The 18048-nt window shown below is 45.7% G+C and overlaps 7 protein-coding genes across 10 annotated transcripts, besides 8 other annotated features; 3 read left to right on the top strand and 4 right to left on the bottom strand.

Moving 5' to 3' along the window:
- Positions 1-300: 300 nt before the first annotated feature.
- TSTA_045560 (SWIRM domain protein Fun19, putative) lies at positions 301-2239 on the bottom strand. The gene has a single exon (XM_002485005.1). The coding sequence runs from the start codon at positions 1866-1868 to the stop codon at positions 702-704; it is 1167 nt and encodes a 388-aa protein (XP_002485050.1). The 5' UTR covers positions 1869-2239; the 3' UTR covers positions 301-701.
- Positions 1930-1986: a sequence feature (CT-rich).
- A 985-nt stretch (positions 2240-3224) lies between the features above and the next one.
- TSTA_045550 (nucleolar RNAse III, putative) lies at positions 3225-4517 on the bottom strand. The gene is made up of 2 exons (XM_002485004.1): positions 4409-4517; positions 3225-4342 (listed from the first exon to the last, which is right to left on the bottom strand). The coding sequence occupies exons 1-2, from the start codon at positions 4478-4480 to the stop codon at positions 3299-3301; spliced, it is 1116 nt and encodes a 371-aa protein (XP_002485049.1). The 5' UTR covers positions 4481-4517; the 3' UTR covers positions 3225-3298.
- A 14-nt stretch (positions 4518-4531) lies between these two features.
- Positions 4532-5527, top strand: TSTA_045540. Of its 4 annotated transcripts, XM_002485000.1 has the most exons (4): positions 4532-4724; positions 4793-5001; positions 5057-5106; positions 5182-5431. In XM_002485000.1, exons 1-4 carry the CDS (start codon positions 4686-4688, stop codon positions 5208-5210), a joined length of 327 nt encoding a protein of 108 aa, XP_002485045.1. In that variant the 5' UTR covers positions 4532-4685; the 3' UTR covers positions 5211-5431. The 4 variants fall into 4 exon arrangements, with proteins under 4 accessions (XP_002485045.1, XP_002485047.1, XP_002485046.1 ...); XM_002485002.1 differs by having other exon boundaries at positions 4793-5340; positions 5396-5527; XM_002485001.1 differs by having other exon boundaries at positions 4793-5106.
- Positions 5528-5669: 142 nt separating this feature from the next.
- TSTA_045530 (pogo transposable element, putative) lies at positions 5670-7467 on the bottom strand (the record flags this gene model as incomplete). Its single annotated transcript, XM_002484999.1, has 2 exons — positions 5670-5738; positions 5875-7467. 2 exons carry the CDS (start codon positions 7465-7467, stop codon positions 5670-5672), a joined length of 1662 nt encoding a protein of 553 aa, XP_002485044.1.
- Positions 5929-7422: a mobile genetic element.
- Positions 7468-8353: 886 nt separating the features above from the next.
- On the top strand, positions 8354-9093 carry TSTA_045520 (uncharacterized protein; the record flags this gene model as incomplete). The annotated part of the gene is made up of 2 exons (XM_002484998.1): positions 8354-8436; positions 8496-9093. 2 exons carry the CDS (start codon positions 8354-8356, stop codon positions 9001-9003), a joined length of 591 nt encoding a protein of 196 aa, XP_002485043.1. The 3' UTR covers positions 9004-9093.
- Positions 9094-10083: 990 nt separating this feature from the next.
- TSTA_045510 (uncharacterized protein) lies at positions 10084-14865 on the bottom strand (the record flags this gene model as incomplete). The annotated part of the gene is made up of 4 exons (XM_002484997.1): positions 13438-14865; positions 11017-13377; positions 10899-10984; positions 10084-10830 (listed from the first exon to the last, which is right to left on the bottom strand). Exons 1-4 carry the CDS (start codon positions 14741-14743, stop codon positions 10084-10086), a joined length of 4500 nt encoding a protein of 1499 aa, XP_002485042.1. The 5' UTR covers positions 14744-14865.
- Positions 10093-10926: a mobile genetic element.
- Positions 10949-12007: a mobile genetic element.
- Positions 11843-13924: a mobile genetic element.
- Positions 12305-13204: a mobile genetic element.
- Positions 13553-13909: a mobile genetic element.
- Positions 13619-14416: a mobile genetic element.
- A 1714-nt stretch (positions 14866-16579) lies between the features above and the next one.
- TSTA_045500 (uncharacterized protein) lies at positions 16580-17356 on the top strand (the record flags this gene model as incomplete). The annotated part of the gene is made up of 2 exons (XM_002484996.1): positions 16580-17143; positions 17207-17356. The coding sequence occupies 2 exons, from the start codon at positions 16580-16582 to the stop codon at positions 17354-17356; spliced, it is 714 nt and encodes a 237-aa protein (XP_002485041.1).
- Positions 17357-18048: the final 692 nt, after the last annotated feature.

Below are 18048 nucleotides of genomic sequence, written 5' to 3'. Positions count from 1 at the left end.
ACAAGACGCTCTGTACGGTATTACAGACGATCTGCCGGCTGTCAATCTGAACCAGACAAAATGGAATATGAAAAGCGTTTCGGCTGTGGGCCGCGCCACACCCTTTTTACTTTGCTATCTTTAGTAATTTATGACGCAGGATGAGTTACTCAACCTTAAAACTTATTGATTAGCGATGATTATGCAGTATGATTCAAGAGTGGATATTGCGATAATGCGAGATCTTCAATTGTCGAATAGTGTAAGAGACTAACGATAATAATTTCTGTTTATAGCAAAGGAAGGGCAAGGGAGTGATATATATGTCAATCTGGGTTATATTCTATTTCAGCTACAACGGGCCAGCTAATCTGTTACGAAACAAAAGAAGTAGGAGTAATATGGATCAAATTGGTATGCAAAAACTCCAAAACAAGCCAGAGTCTCAGGCAGGGAAAGCCATAAGAACAATGCAACAAGAATGCCGTATCACATGAGGTGGTATAAACGCTCGATGAGTGAAAAATCCCACGAATCAAACTCCGGAAACAAGCCAGATACATGCCAAATAATCATCAATCATATGCAAAGCAAAACAAATCATATAAAAGGGGAGTGACCTTTGGATGCAAATTGTCTAGAGATGCTGATAGTCAAAAAGAAAAGAGTAAGAAGGATATCTGCACAGTCCAGCTGTACCATTGAAATGAAGGGGCACAAATTTATGCCTTCAAAAACTTGATGAAATGCTCGGGTTTGAACCAACCAACTCGGTCATAAGCCGTCCACAGCTTGCTAGCCTTGTTGACATCGATTTTGCAGGCTTGCTGGGCGTCTGTCTTTCGGAATTCTTTGCCAATACTAAGAGCTTTGACACGAGCCTCAAAGATCCTCCTCTTGCTGCAGAGGTAAGTTGCACATGAGAGTCGTAGAGTGGCGGCGAGACTGATTTCGGCGGGGTCCAGCAAGCTGCGGTCTGGGTCGTTGCTGAGATCAAGCATTTGACCCTTCCAGTCTGCCTTGAGCCCCTTGGTGTTTCCTCCGAGAGTCTCTAGTGGTGGAGAGTAATCCTTAAGTGAATTGTAATCGGTATCATCTCTGTTGGTTCCAATGGTTCGCAGCGGCTTCGTTGACGGCGAATATTCAATGTCGAAAGTGTCAAGCACACGTTGTTGCGGTGTCGACTTGGGCGTCCGACGAGGCCGTGAGACCTTGGTAGGACGCGGTTGGGAGTTGCTGGTGGTCTTCTTTGATGGAGCAGGCGCCAGACGCTTCAAGTTACTAGGTCGGTATTCCACACGATCCATCATTGCCATTTGTCTTTCCAGCGTCTCCCTTTCTTCCCTCGCCCAAGCTATTGGGTTGCGATTGTATTGTGTTGATACAATAGGTACACAGGATAAGGCGAGCATATATTCATCGCGAGTCGGCTTGTTGACCTTGTTGTGAAATCGCTCCATGTGGGAGTTCATGTGCTGGTCAATCAATGCTTCAGCAGCAGAAGCAAGGACTGGGCCAAAGAGAGGCTCATCACTGTGGACATCGGAAGCTGGCTCATTGCGAGGAAAGAGTACTGGATCCCGATTGTTGTTACCACCAATCTCAGCCTCCAATTGTTCTGCACTTGACCTCCTTTTCTTATTTCCTGCATATGGAGTGACTGGTGGCGAGGGCAAGTCGATGTCGGACCGACTGCGTTTTCGATCGTCTGAGATGGGTGGCAACTTGACAACATTTTCTGAGGACATCGTCAGCGATGGATATCCAGAGTTGAAGCTGTCAAACGGCTTTGGTTCGGGAGGAGACATGAGGCTGGACACGGAGGGTAAGCGATTCATCCCGAAGGAGTCTTTGTAGTGTTGATTATGAAGCGGAGGTAGCGTTGTCATGCCTGATCTGGTGACTTTACTATTTGTTTTGACACGAATAAAGAGTAAGTCAAGATTTCGAAAGGAAAAAAAAAAAGGTCGAAGGGAATCAATAAAGAAAGGAGAGAGAGAAAGAGAGGGCGATTTTAATGACGAAGTCTGAGGCCAAAGGCGATGTGGAAGATAATGGAAGATGAGTGCACGTGAAAGAAGGCTGAGTTGATTTGTCAGGTCAGGCTGCCACTCTTTGTCGCTTTTCTTAGAGGCTGGTGGCGATTCGGCGTTTAGAGGCTTTTTCCGGCGATAAGCGCTGACCGACTTTGTTCGTCGGAGGAAAGGACACGGGACAGCGAGTTCTTTGGATGGATGAATCCTGAGTGTTGTAAGACGAGAAGCAATCCCTTTGACGTGTTGAGTCAGGGTAGGGGCCTGATTCTTATACTTCTGCAGTGATTTGCGGGGGGGCGATGTAATGGGGCGCAATTGGGGTGGGGTATCCACGCCCGGAGATAAGATGACCGAGTTATTGGGCAGTTGCCTAAAGCCACACAACAATTGATTCGGCCTGGACAGGATAGAAAGGCAAGATTGGGAAAAAGCTGAGCAAGAACTAGCTCGCAAGAGCAGGGAGCAGGGACTGGTTTAAATAATGTTTCAATTCGATGTGTCGACAAAGCGCGTCCGCATTGTTATCGTAGCAGATGACAAGATACGCGATATCGATAGCGTGTGCATATTCCTTTCTAGTGTTTGGAGGTGTGAGGCTAAAGCGATCACTCGATCAGTGCGAATCAAGGCTGATTGGGCTGTAACTGTAGTGTCAGGCTGCCAGATTGACTCGTCATGCCAGGCATCCATCGTAATTGGCGGTCGGGATTGGCTGAACCTGCATTAACCGTGAAAGATGCGAATGACTAAACCAGGGTTCAGGCGACGAATTGAATGGCCATTACTTGTCAATGCCTGGTGCATGACCGCGCGGGATGATCTGAGGATTGATAGGATGGTGCCACACTGGCCAATCAGCGCCTGTGGCTCGACGATGGGTTCCTGCTGACCAGTCGCTAGCAGACCCACTGTTACTCACCCCCGTGACTCACCCTTCTAAATGTTTGGAGGGGCAGATGACAGGCTCAATTGTTGTGCGGACTCGAGAACTTCATATGCAATTGAGTCCATTGTCGAGATCCCGGACTCAATTGACTGAATTGGTAGACAATAGTTGATGATGTTGTGAATTGTATGGTAATTACAAATACACATCAATAGACTTCTATCTGCAGCGCTAGGCAGCATCGGTACGGACCCACCACGGAAGCCTAATTCAATACGGACAGGGATCATAAATACGTACTTCATACTCCGCACATATGTATCGTATCGAAGCATGTGAATTTATGCTCTGCATAACTAACCCTAATGTTCTTATCTGATCGTTATCACTATCGTACCTATTCAGTCAGATTATTCGTAATAACTTCTTTCACTCCATTAGCCTGTCGATCATGCGCAGCCTTGGCCTCTGCCACCTGATCAATCAATGGCCTATTTTCAAGCGCTTTATGGGCAGCCTCGTCCCCCGCAATTGCCTTGTTGAGCCCACTTCCAGATCCTAGATGCTGGTCTTGCCAGCCCCAGCCCGTCAGATATACTCCTATGTAGAATGTCTGCATCCCGCCCTCTAGTTGTTTCGCAGGCTGTTCTTCGACATATCGAAGTTTGATGCCCTTGCCCATAATCCTCTTCGCTAATTGTTCCTTGTGTTTGAGCGCCGTCTGTGCCGGTGGCACATGCAATAGCCTTGGTAACCACAGCTCTCTTAGCCATTTCTCAACTATGTCAAATCCATGGAGAGGATTGGACAGAATGACTGCCGCAACGTACGCTTCGAAAACATCCCCTCGTATCTTGAGCCATCTTTTAGTTTGCGCTCTCTGATCTTCTAGCGCCGAGACAGATACTCTCTTATCAAAGCCGTATTGCGTCGCAAATCCAGCAAGAGTTTCATTTTTAACGAGATCTTCACGGACTTGCGACATGCGCCCCGCAGGCATATCCTTGAATTGCTCCCATATCAGCCTTGTTGCAATTACCTCCACGTAAGCGTCTCCGAGAACTTCCAGTCGGTCGTAATTTTGTTCCATGCCTTCCGCTGCAACGTTTACAGGCGCGCCCGGATGCGTGAAAACGGCTCGCTCTAACGAAGCATTGTGAATGGAGGGAAGATCGGGTAAGGATACAGACTCCGGCGGAGGTTTCTTCATCTCCTCGGGTTTTCTGTGGGTTGTACCTCGCTTACTTGCAGCACTCAAAATGGCGTGTAGTCGGGTAGTCACTTGAAGAATTTCTGAGCTTTTTGGTAGGTTGTTTAATACTTGTGGACGGTGAACTACCTGATCAACCACGTCTCGCAACTGTTGAACAAGCATACTCTCATCGATGTTCAATTTGTACTCATATCTCGTGTGGTCACAGTCGCTGCCTGCGCGATTAGTCTAAGACGTCATGGTAAACATCAGTGATCGAGAGTAATGCTAGTGTCTTTTAGGAACAGTGCCCACCTTGTGTCTTTTGTGTAAATTGGAAAATGTCGCACAGTTCTTGTCATCCTTGAATGATCTCTTCGTCGCCATTATGAATATGTTCAAGTTAAGAATAATATTTGGCGTTGAATACTGGGGAGATAAATTGAGATTGCCAAACTTCCATAACCTTTAGTTAGCGCGGAGGCACGTGACTTAGTTCCGAACTTCTCCCGCTGGAGCCAATTCAATCAACTTTTATGAGGACGTCTCGCTTCTTTCGAACGATACTCAGGAGTTCATAAGAGGCTCCAAGATGGCCGTGCCCCGGAGTCGGATTCTGGATCTTGTGAAGGCATGTACAACAGGTTGATTGCTGGATTTGTCTAGAATTGATGGTGGCTAATGACTGCTTATGATCAGACCCAATGTCGAATCTTCGCAACAACATTTAACCCGCAGCGATTGCGACTGGGAAACAAAGTTTTACGGCAGCGTTTGAGAGGTCCTGCTCTTGCGGCATACTATCCCCGTAAAACCGTGTCTTTCCGCGACTTACAAGATACATACAAGCCTCTGGATCTGGAGACATTTGATGAGGGACAAGACGACCGAGAAGAAGCTATTCAGATGTATGTTGCCACGCCATGGTTCCCGGGTTGGAATTGACAATGGGCCGAAATATAGTGCGAAATTACGTGGCAAAGGACGACCGAAGAAGAAGAGAACAGCTGCAGGTGAGGCGGTCCCTCGGAGACAAGCTAGGCTTTCATTTGCAATTGGAGCCATACTGACTCTTCGACTTTCTTAAGAATCACGTTCCGCCAAAAAGAAGAAATAAACCATTGTACGCTATCTATATGGTGACCCTGTGGAGTTTTATTTTTCGATGCACAACATATACAACACTGTATTTTTATTGCTGGCGATTTTATCCCGAGGCATGACACCTACCACACCAAAGGTTTTTGGTTCGTATCAGACCCTCATATGTATATTATCAGGTCTTATCTAAAGATGGAATAGAGATTCTTGGTGAACCCTAAGAGTTTGCCTACAATCACATAACAGTATATGTGACGGACTTGGTGGCTGGCGGCAGAGGTCTCAGCGGTGCTGTGACGGAGCCCTAAACCCTAGGTGCACTACCATAACGGGTAGTCTCTCTTTGTCCTCAGGATTTCCCAATTAGGCACCGCTGAAGCTTTTGGTGCACATATAAAAAGTCCTCTAGCGAGCGGTTGAGCGAGTTCTTCCTTTTTCCCCTCTCATGCTTAGTTATTCAGTTGACAGGTTACCCTTAGTTAACGTAATCGGTAAGCGATCCGGCCACGTAAGCGATCCGGCCACCTCTCCGGAAAGTAACTCTCTATATTGATTTCAAATCACAATTTCTCAACCATATACAAATTATATACAAAAAATTAATTACTAGTACGATTAGGACATTGGTTAATCCTGTGCCCTTCAACGTTACAGCCACTGCAGCGAAATTGGCGGCGTACGACTGCTTGAGAAGTTGGGAGCTCCGGCTCAGCTGGAGTAGTAGTAACAGCTTGAGATGCTTCAACCTGACCTTGTACGAGCGCTTGAGCTTCTTCTCTAGTAATCCCTTGCTCAATAGATATCTGTTTATTAGATCTTTTGCGCTTTTGCTTCTCTTTTTCATGCGCAGCTCGTAAATCACGGTTTTCTTTCCGTACGAGTAAAGCATCATTCGCTAATATTTCGTAGGCTTTTGACAACCGTATAACCGCTTGATTGATTTCTTGATTCTGATTCAGGCTTCCTGTACGCTCATTTATACGTTTATTGATTGTAGTTGACTGGCGTACAAATTGGCGTATATTTTGAGGTGTTTGTAAGCAGGATGATTGTGTATTGCTTGATCGACTTGGAGGGGGGGTTGGAGTCTTCAATTGAATATTAAGATGTTGAAGAACTCGATCTGGATTGAAAGGCACTAATCCGGTGGCTGCGAAGCTATTCCGAATAGTTTGAGCTTTATATGCCACTGTACGAGCCTGTGGAAATGCCGTTAAGAAGTCGATTTTGTCGATATGATTAAAACCAAGCCTCATTCGTTGTTCAACCAGCTGCCCATAATGTCGCTTTAGAACTGCAAAACAGCCAACATCAAGAGGCTGTAAGAGATGTGAAGAATGAGGAGGCATACAGACTGGAATAATCTTATGATCCGTACATGTACGGTCAAATTCTGCAGTCAAATGGCTTCCATGGCCATCAAGAATCAACATACTATATGTTCCCAATGTACGACCACTAATAAGAGGAATAAAATGGGTTTTAAGCCATTCTAATCCTATCTGATCTGTAGTCCAGCCATTATCGCTGATATTGATTCTCCAATCATCCGGAAGCTCATCAAACCAGCCTAATCGTACGTTTTTCTTTGCTTTGAAAATCACGTACGAAGGCAGAGCCCATCCGGTTGAATTTGTTGCCTCAATTGCAGTCACCCATTCTCGATTTCCAGGCTGTAGAAGCTTTGGCTGAGCATATCGATCGCTTCCAGTAATAACCTTTGCAGCTGTGCAGAGTCCCATAGCAAAGCCCGTCTCATCAAAATTATAGATATCTTCTGGTAAGACGCCGTACTCAGATATTATATCTCGTACGCGGTCAAAATGGCCTTGTATAATCTTTGGATCTTCACATTTGGCACGTTCGTAGTTGTATTTTTGTGAGAATTTGGATTCAATCTCTGGGCGACGTTGAACAAGATTATATACCCATTTATCTCCAACCCGTTGATCTCCACGTTGTGAGAGAAAATAATTAGCCATATCTCGTACAAGAAAGTGCCGGGGTGGTAATCCACGTCTAGTTAAATCAAGCACCCATTTGACAAGTGATTCCTCCTCAAATTGGGCTAATTTATGGTTGCTAGCACGTATCGCATGTTGAAATGGTACTCCATGTAGTCGATCTTGGAGAGTTGTACGAGGGATTGTATAGATTCTTGCAGCTTCACGAATACTGCGAATTCTTCCATTTTTTAAATCGGAAATAGCTAATTCGATCTTCCCCTCATTCTGAGCTGATTTTAGAGGGTCTTTTTTTCGAATTGGTGGCATTTTAACGCGTTGTAATGTTGTAAATCAATATAGAGAGTTATTTTCCGGAGAGGTGGCCGGATCGCTTACGTGGCCGGACCGCTTACCGATTACGTTAGCTAGGAATGAACATAGTCACATATAACTAAGCATCCTCTTTTCTTCTTTTATTCTATTTTTATTATCATCACCCTTTTCGGCAAAGTCAGAAGTCCTGTTGCCGTCGTATACGACGCGCGAGGTTTGAATAATCGACCTTTTTTATCTGTCATTCATCTCTTTTTATCCAATCTCATCGAGAACGAAAATCAAGATGGCTAGACCAACCACTCTTGACAGTTAGAAAGACAACGGTGCCGAGCAGGAACCTACTAATGAACAGTATAAGCCTGTTGAGAGCAGTCAGGGAGGCGAACGTCAGGAGCGGCGTCTTACGTTCGACCCTGAAGACCTGGCACAGTTGGAAGACTTGGAGATTGATGATCTAGCGGAAAACCTTAACCTACAAGACTTTGTCGAGTTAGTGGGACGAGATCTTAAGATGCTATTTAAGACTATGGCTGAGAGATGGAACAATGAGCTTAACAGTTTCAAGCAGTCTATCGACAGAATGAAGAAAGCTTGCGAGCGCAAGTTAGAGACCAAAGACGACGCGTTAACCCTCCTCAACGATGAGCGCGACGAACTCCGACAGGCTCTAGAATAGATGACTATTCGTTATACCTCTCTTACCGACCCCGGAACAGCACCGTCGAGCAGCAAAGGACTAAAGATTCCTGACGGGAAGAAGTTGACAGATGGTAACAAGACTTATTATGAGTCATGGAACATCGACGTGCAAGGAAAGTTACGCGCTTTAGTACATCAGTATAACACCCCTGAGTCACGCATCCTTTATGTCAAATCAATGTGCGAAGGGGACACAGCAGATCAACTCATGGCGCGTATGCGCGACGACGCACTGGATCCGTACCTAGATGCAACTGACATGTTCGAACATCTTGATACTATTTATCTGGATGCCAACCGCGAGATTAACGCCAAGGCAGAGTTCTGTCAGCTGGCGCAGAAGATGCTACGTTTCCAAACCTTTCTAAGTTCAACCAACTCGCAATGGATGCCAAGAAGTCACGCACCGAATGGAAGGAGGAGTTGTATCACAAGTTGAATTCTGAAATAAAGCGCGCTATGATTCGTGAAGCCAACGATTCAACTGTGTCATACTCGGACTTTGTTAAGGAATGTACAATGGTAGTGAATCGTCTTGAGCAGATCGCTCGTGAAGAAAAGAGCGTGTCGAAGGATTTCAAGGACGCGAAGGATAATAAGGATTCCAAGCTAAAGGGCACTGACAGCGGGAAAGGCGCCGGCAAGGCACCGCGCGTTAACCTTAGCGACAAGGAGTTTGAGGAATTAAAGGAAGCTCGGCTTTGCTTTAACTGCAAGCAACCAGGACATGTTAACTTTAACTATCCACTACGCAAAAAGAATGCCACTGAGATCAAAGAAGTGGAAGTCGCGGAGGACACAGTCGAATTAGCAAAAGACAAGGCCTAGGAGAAGTCTCCAGCCTGGGCTATAAGAGTGTCGACTGCTGGGCTTTAGATTTATCTAGACTATTAGGAAATGACAAGGAAAGTTTTACAATACCCATCTATCTAGTAAAGAATTCATTATCTATTACTACTAGAGCACTAGTCGACATAGGAGCAAATGGATTAGCCTTTACAGATTGGCATTTGGCCGAGCTATTGGCGAAGCATTTTCAAACTACGTTTATGACTTTGGACGAGTCTTTGCGAGTGAAGAGCTTCGATGGGTCCGAAGCAGAATCAATCCGATATGCTATCGTAGTTCATCTGTTGATGGATGGTAGGCAGAGAATGGATCTTCCATTCTTAATCACAGGATTAGGAAAACATGAGGTTATATTAGAAAGGAAGTGGCTGGCAGAGAATCGTGTGTTACTGGACTGCTACCGTTGACGTTTCATATGGCTGGAAGAATGTTCTCCAAAGGAAGAATTAGTGGGAAAGCACTTTATGAACTTACCAAGATCAATATTGAAGAGACCTATGGTTAGCAAGGTTCACCAAGAGGACGCAACCCAAAGAGATAAGTTATTGGAGAGTAAGGAACCGATTCAGAGCCAACCCTATACCCAGGAAGTAACATTGAAGCCAATCCTGGTAGTGCATGGACGCAAATATGAGAAGAGCCATGAGGCGTCTTTGATTTATATATGTAAATAAATCGGTGAATAGATCGTATAGACTCAGAGGATTAATATCGTTCAGTAATAGTGATCAATGATCAGTTGCTTGTAAGTATTAATAAGGAGATGATTCGATGCGTTGAATCTCTGTGTATTGCTTGTCTGTCTTCTAGTTACCTACAACTCAGGGGTTGAAGCTATAGCTAGTCTCGGAACGACTAGTGTCACGTGACCTTACGGTCAGATTCTTTACACTCCCCTTCGTTCAATATCCGCAGAGTCAACCATTTCAAATCCAAAGGAAAACATGAAAATCAAAAACAATATAACTCGGAGGGTGTTGAACGCTCAATTCACAATCTGTAGATCTTGGTGTTGCGACCCAGAGATCTATATTCCCACTAACCTGTTCCATAACCATATCACCATTTCATGTTCAGGGATTCAGTAAATTTTCCAAGTATCTCTGATGAAGATGCCTTAGTTAGGCTGTCCGCAAGCATGTCGGTGGTAGGGATATATATTAGCTTTATCTCCCGGTGGTTTACGAAGTCACGTATAGCATGATATCGAATCAGGATGTGCTTGCTTCGAGAATACAGCACTGGATTGTCGGATAGCTTCATTGCGGACTGATTATCCATATAGAATGGAGTCGGTCCCTTAGATCCTTTCTGAATCGAATGCAAGAAATGTCTAAGCCATACTGCCTGCTTAGCTCCGTCTGACGCAGCAATATACTCAGCTTCTGACGACGAAGTCGCAGTAATTGGTTGCTTTCGGCTTGACCAACTTACAGGGCCACCAGCCAGTATAAAAATATACCCACTAGTTGAACGTCCCTTTGTAGCATTGGCATATGACGCATCCGTATAACCGACTAATATCTTACCACTCCCCTTTTCATCTAACGCTCGGTAGATGATAGCATATTTGATTGTACCGCGGACATATCGGAGTATTCGCTTGACCGCTTCTAAATGGACTTTTGTGGGTTCGGCGAGGTGTTGGCTGAGACGATTGACAGGAAACTGGATATCTGGCCGCGTTCCACCAGCTAAATATGTTAGTCGTCCAATGATTCTTCGGAACTTTGAGTGCAGATCTTTTGGAAGGCGTTGAGAATCTGCTGAAAGGTTCGTACTAGGTCCGAGAGGTAGGATACGATCCTTCGAATGATTCATGCCAAATTCTTTAAGCATCTGAGTAGCATAGAATTCTTGATCCAGTCGTATACCTCCATTTGGAAGCCAGGTGATTCGGATTCTAATATCTTCTTTGCAAGTCCAGGATCTTCATTGGATGAAATTTCTTGAGTTTCCTCTTTGTCCAGTCAATGTCTTTAGTTGCTTTACCGAACACTAAGATATCATCCACGTATAGCGCAATGATGACTCCTCGTTCATTGATAAAGACACTTGAATCAGCTGTTGAAGGCTTAAAACCAATAGTGTTAACGAATGACTTGACTTTCTGATTCCAGAGGTTGGCAGATTGCCGTAAGCCATACAGCGATTGTAAGATCTCACAGACCTGATCTGGTTCAGTTGGTCCGACACCATGGTCCTCTAAGCCCTGGGGAATTTCCATGAACATTTCCTTGTCGATTCTTGAGCCTACGAAGGCGTTTGTAGCGTCAAGTAGATGAGCAACCATCCCGTATGAAGCTGCAATAGCGAACAGCACACGGAGGCTTTCCAGTCGGATTACTGGTGCAAATGTGTCTTCAAAGTCTAAACCTTCCTGTTGAGAGAATCCTCTGGCAACTAGTCGTGCTTTGAATCGTTCTAGACGCCCATCTGCGCCATATTTCAGATCAAAGACCCATTTACATGATATGACTGATCGTCCGATTGATCGTTTAACAAATTTCCATGTGCCGAAGCGTATCAGATTTCGAATCTCAAGACCAATGGCTTCACGCCATCTAGGTCCATAAATTGGATGATTGACAGCTTCCTCATAAGTCTTGGGTATAGGAATTTGCTCCCCTTCAAGCCGCTTGTCAACTCGTAAAGCAAACTCGTCGTCTTCGCCTAGTAGGAGTTCTATTGCAACTGCCAAATTGGCTGTTTCTCGTAGACGTGTCTCCTCATGAGAGACTTGGGAAGAACTATCCGTTATTGATACTTTACTCGCTTCCCTTTCTTCCCGACGTCTTTCTTGACGACTTTTCCGGCCGTATATTTGCTCTGTTTGCTGTGATTCAATTAACGCCTGGGTTGGTTGTCGTATACGCTCAGATCGTCGCTTTGGTGAAGCATCTTGCTGAGATGTCTTTGGTAATGAAGGTGTAGTGGACGGGTTTGGATCAGCTAGATCCAGTGTAGTCGACGTAGTGGATTCTTGACTATGTGACTCGTCGACTGCGGTAGTTGCATCAACATCATCCTTGTGGTTAAGCACGGTAGGACTCATAGCGGTAGTTGATGCAGAATTGATAACTGGATTGACAGTGTGGTTAAACACACTAGGATTCTCAATGAGGCTGTTATATGCCTCATCATTCGTAAACTCTCGATCACCTGCTTCATCAGAAATGAAGCCTCGTTGATCCTCCAAAAAGATTGGATTGGTGACCTTCCGTACTCGCCCTTGTCTATCAAGTACGAGATATTGACTGCTGCTCTTGGTATAACCCACAAAAACACCTTCTTGAGCCCTCGGATCAAGCTTATCCTTTGTCTCAATGTGAAACCAGACTTTGCAAAAAGGAACTTTGAGCTTTGCAAGGTTATACTTCTTCTTATAAATCATCTCATATGCAGACTTCCGTTTCTCCCCTTCCCTTGGTGAAAACATGGTTCGGTTTCGAAGAAAGTTGGCCATCCTAACTGCATATCGCCAATACTTCTTCGGAACATTCATCTGCTGCATCATCGCTCTCTCGATCTCAAGTATGAAACGATTCAGACGCTCTGCTGGTCCATTCTGTGGTGGTGTATATGGCTCTGTAAACTCCAGGTCGATTCCCTTCTTCTCAGCCCATGATCCTAATGCGGCAAACTCCTTCGCATTATCCAATCTAATATTGATCAAGGCCTTCCCTAGAATACGTTCTTCTTTAGCCATCCACTTCTCCAAGATCTCAATCACGGTCTCAGTACGTCGATTGTCCGTGATGTAAAGCCATGAGAACCTAGTCGCATCATCAACTATTGCCAAATAGTACTGGCCTTGATACGGTCCCCAAAAATCAATATAAACTCGTTTCAACGGTTCCTTCTCCTTTGGAACCTCTCCTCGATTCTGGCGCTTCACACTCTTCGCCTGAATACACATCTCACATGTGAAATCATACGATTCTGGAAGCTTCAAACCCATTCGCTTCACTAATCGTTTCATCCTTGGCTTCCCTGGGTGTCCAAATCGCTTATGAAGCAGATCCCAATCTGGTTCTCTGGACACTATTCGAGCCTCTTCATCCTTATTCATTCGCCTTGATCTTGTCATGAGTGTATCCTGGGACTCCACTGAGCCTAGATAACTCGTTCGACCGATATTGTAGCCTGTAGCCAGAGTCTTTCGATCCTTTCTGTAGAATCGATATCCATCCTTCTCATGAGCATTGTAGATTCCATCTCGATACAACACTTGTGTCGAGAGAAGGTTTTCTTCCATGTCTGGCACATATAAAACATTATTCAACCTTGCCACTCCTCCATCCATAAGAGGAACTCTAGCAATCCCTTTTCCCATAATCTTAAGGTTTCCTCCTGCAGTCTTTAGGACGCCTCTGTATCTTGTGTCAAGTTTTTCTAGGCATTAAATATCACCAGTGCAGTGACTCGTTGCACCTCCATCAATAGTCCACTTCTTGACCTTTTGCTCACTTTGGTCTGGGTCTATGCTTGTAGCTCGATCTGCATAATGAACTCCAATCCACACCTTATATGCACTTTCTTCGCTGCTTTCCTCGCTGACACTCTCATCCTCAGTATCAGATTCTTTAGAAGCATTCCTAGCCTTTCCCTTAAACCTAACTTTCTTACTTCTCTTCTCGTGTGCTTTCTTTCTAGAGCTTCGCGTCTTTGAGCTCTCTTGAGAGTCATCTCTAGACTCTTCTTTCAACTTCTTTCGTTTGTCTGGTTTTGGACAATTCCTCGCAAAATGACCCATCTCGTTACAGTTGAAGCACTTAATATCAGATGCGCGGTTGGCCGATTCATTGGCTCCGATGGTCTTATTGGTACTGCCACCTTGCATGCGCTCTTGCTGTTGTAATCGTGATAGTACAAGCCCTCTCGATAGGTCCCCAGCTCCCAGTATTGAGAACTTCATAGAATCGTACTCTGACGGTAATCCTTCCAGAAAAATAACCATAATCGTCTTCTCTGGCAATTTCACTTCTCCGCCACTCACGTCAACTAGCTCTGTATGCCTCTGTTCCAACTGCTGTAGTCCTGCCTCTACTGTCGTTGTAGAGCTCATTTTCCATGTTATTACATCGCGAATCGCATACGCAACGTCTACTTCCGTGCGCCTTTCATATTTCTCCATAAGGTACGCCCATATCTCTCCTGATGACCTCATATGTTGGACCGCGGATTCATCACTTTCGGTAAGGTTCTGTAGGATGTACAATTTCGACAAGGAGTCTGCTGCACTCCATTTATCGTCCTTAAGAAGCTCATCTATCTTCTCAGATTGCTTCCTCCACTTATATGTATAATCCAACACTTTCCAGCACCCTTGTGACTTTAGGAATAACTCATACTTATTTTTCCAACTTCGAACGTTTGTCCGATCGAGTTTCGCTATCTCGAATGTCATAAACTTTCTCCCATTGACCTCCTCAAACGTAGGAATCGTTTCGTCGTCTGGCATTCTCGCTAACTTGTCCACAAGTTGTCGGTCCGGTGTAAACTCTCGTATGGGTACCTCGACTCTAACCACAGTATTCTGCCAACCACTGTGTACGGTGTTGTCTCTTTCTCGTTCGACGATCTCGTTCTCGGTGGCTTCGTCACGTTGACCTAAGGCTGTCTCGTTGCCTTGTTCGAATGAACCAGGAATTCTACCCTCTAGCTCAGGAGTCGTGGAAATAAACCGTCCTCTCTCGTCTCGTTGTCTCCGAGACATCAACTAGCCTTGAGCTGTAACACTTCTTCCTTCCAAACTTTCGAAGCGCGGTCGTATGCCCGAATTCGTCGTAACAATAGGTTGGCCGGCCTATCTTTACTAAGAGGATCGAGGATACAACAGACTAATCACGATACTATTACCTGCTTACACCCAGCGGTGATTCCGGGTGGTTCGCCCTAAGGTGCAAGACTCGCTTCCACGAACGCTGTTATGCTATCCTGCAGCTTAGCCCCAAGGACATGCTACCATGTAAATAAATCGGTGAATAGATCGTATAGACTCAGAGGATTAATATCGTTCAGTAATAGTGATCAATGATCAGTTGCTTGTAAGTATTAATAAGGAGATGATTCGATGCGTTGAATCTCTGTGTATTGCTTGTCTGTCTTCTAGTTACCTACAACTCAGGGGTTGAAGCTATAGCTAGTCTCGGAACGACTAGTGTCACGTGACCTTACGGTCAGATTCTTTACAATATAAATTGAATGTTACATAAAGCTCAGGAAGAACTGTGACGGTGCCAATCTGCTTGGTTTGAGTACGCTATTCTAGCTAACTATATCGTACAAGAGGTGCTTGTCGACAGGTAATATTAAGCATAAAGGGGAAAAAAGAAAAAATGAAGTAAAGGCCTGGTTCTCGCTTCTCATGTAAATCTCTGTGCAAGGCGCCTTTCCCTATCCAGTTCCGACGTCTGATGTTGATATCACTTCCCAATACGGCGCGGATAGGGTTACACGGCTCCTAGCCCTATCCGTGAACTGAGACGGGAACGCAGAGCCATGCCCAGCCGTCACAGGACTTGGCGACAGCCAGGAACAGTCCAACGAACCAACTCTGGATAACCGCGACACCATACACGCGATACAACAGGCTGGAGAATCCCAACAGGCTCCAGGAATAACCATCGAGAAAAGGAAGGCCTCTAGGCTGAGTACGGGACCTAGGACTCCTATAGCTAGGTCTGGATTGAGCGTGTAAAGAATTCGGTGAATGGATCGTATAGACTCAAAGGAATAATATCATTCAGTAATAATGATTAATGATCAGTTGCTTGTTAGTATTGATAAGGAGTTGATTCGATGCGTTGAATCTCTGTGTGTTACTTATCTCTCGTTACATACAACTCAGGGGTTGAGACTATAATTAGCCTCGGAATTGTCGGATTAGTCGGTTTATTCCAGGCCAATGCTGAAGAGTGTTTTACTAGGATCAAAGAAAAGAAGTGACTAGCAAGATTGTATGTATTGAGTTCTGTATCTCCCTCTCCATCAGGTTTCAAAGCCGGGTCTTTTATAGACACTTTTGGCGGGGTGATTTGTGAGTCATCAAGAGGGGTAAATTTTGGGGGCTATAAGATAGGGCTTCTGATTGTTCACTTCCTTTTACTGCCTCCGGATATCCGAATTATCTGACACTGTCTTGCTGGATATCCGGTTTATCTAACAGGAATCACTAGTCATCACGTGACCTGTGATCATATTCTTTACAGAGCGCGGCTCCAAAGAGGAAGATTACACTTGCTGCAATGCGTGCAGTGAGCGCTCCTGCAGAGGATAGCCTCGTGATGAGCCTAATCGAGGACCTGAGGAGCTAGATGCAAGAGGCGGTCCACCAGCTCTCTGTCAAACTTACAACCGCTAAGAATGTGATCAACACGCAGTAGGGCCTTATTACAACCCTCAATACGAGGCTAGAGAGGCTAGAGACCTACGTTAACGCCATACAAAGCCGTCAAATCCTACCACTTGACCCCTTCGCTGCAACGCGTGAGATTGCGGCGCACGGGCCACCACCAGAGCTGCGTCCACGGGAGGCTTAGCGCCCACCCCAATGCAGTCAGACACCGCGCCTAAGAGCCGCGCGATAAACTTAACCGCACCTCAGCCTCCACCGCGATATCAGAATCCAACAAAGGTTACGAAACAAGCCGTACAGCCACCTGAGGGCCCTAAAAAAGTACCTGGAACCACCGCGAAGACCACCAAACAGCCTGAAACTACCACTAAGCTACTGACCAAGCCCGCACCTATGAAATGGGCCACTATTGCCACAAATAACACCCAATCTGGAGGATGGAAAACCGTCCAGTATAAGAAACAGGCCTTGGCACCCTCGAAGGCTCTGTCGACAACTGATTTGAAGCCCATAAGTACCCGGAGTAAAGAGGAGAGGCGCCTGATCTTCAGACGACAATATCCTAAGGATGCTCCTACCGCATTGAAAGCTGATATCCTCTTAGCCCTTAACCGTGCCCTTGCTAAGGCAGGCTTTCCTGACTTTGTAAGAGCGATCGATTCTGGATACGCAGCCTCAGGGGCCTTAACAGTGCTCCTAGAGCGAGGCACTCGCAGCAGCACCCTCGTGCCTGTCTACAACGATACTCTACTAGCTGCTGTAAGGCAAACAGACCCAGCAGTTATTTCCGTGGAGATTAGCGAACAGTGGCACTGTGTTAAGGTACAGGCAGTACCTGTGGACCGCTACATGTATAACGACCAAGGCCTAGCACTAGCCCAAGAAGAGATTGAGCTGGGAACACCATATAGGCTTAAACGAGAGCCAACGGGACAATCCCCTCTTCTGAAGGCTGACGTCCCAACAGCATAATAAATAGTCTGCGTTTCCCATCTGCGCTGGACCAGGAAAAAACAGCGAGATCCTGATTTGACGACGAACCACGCTTATTGAGCTTTCCAAGGGCCTTTGCAGCTTCTTAGCATCGAAAAACCCTCATGGAAAGTCCAGAGAGGCCTCCAGGGGCCACTGGAGATCCAGAAATCATAGGACCTGGATCTGGGGTTGATTCATCGACACCCTCCCAGGAAACGTCACAGCTACCTCCAACTACCCGTGCACTGTTTGCAGGACTTGGAGACTGTCAGAAACAGTCTAATGAACCTACTTTGAGCAACAGCGACACTCTACAAGCGCCACGACAGACTGGAGAAACCCAACAAGCCCCAGGAATGATCCTCGAGAAAAGGAAGGCCTCAAGGCTGACTATAGGATCTCGGACTCCTATAACTAGGTCTGGATTGAGCGTGGCTCCGAAGAGGAAGATTACACTTACCGCAATGCGTGCAGCGAGTGCTCCTGCAGAGGATAGCCTCGTGATGGGCCTGATCGAGGACCTCAACGGCCATCTGCAAGAAGCGGTCCACCAGCTCTCCGCGGAGCTGACAACTGCCAGAAACGTGATCAATACCCAACAGGGCCTCATTACTACTCTCAACGCTAGGCTAGAGAGCCTTGAAACCTACGTGAACGCGCTACAAAGCCGTCAGATCCTACCACTCGAC

Source organism: Talaromyces stipitatus, genomic scaffold, assembly GCF_000003125.1.
Source record: "Talaromyces stipitatus ATCC 10500 scf_1105507295515 genomic scaffold, whole genome shotgun sequence".
In the NCBI taxonomy this organism is placed as follows: domain Eukaryota; kingdom Fungi; phylum Ascomycota; class Eurotiomycetes; order Eurotiales; family Trichocomaceae; genus Talaromyces; species Talaromyces stipitatus.
The sequence above is the reverse complement of the archived record's forward strand: the minus strand, read 5'-3'. Positions and strand labels throughout refer to the sequence as shown.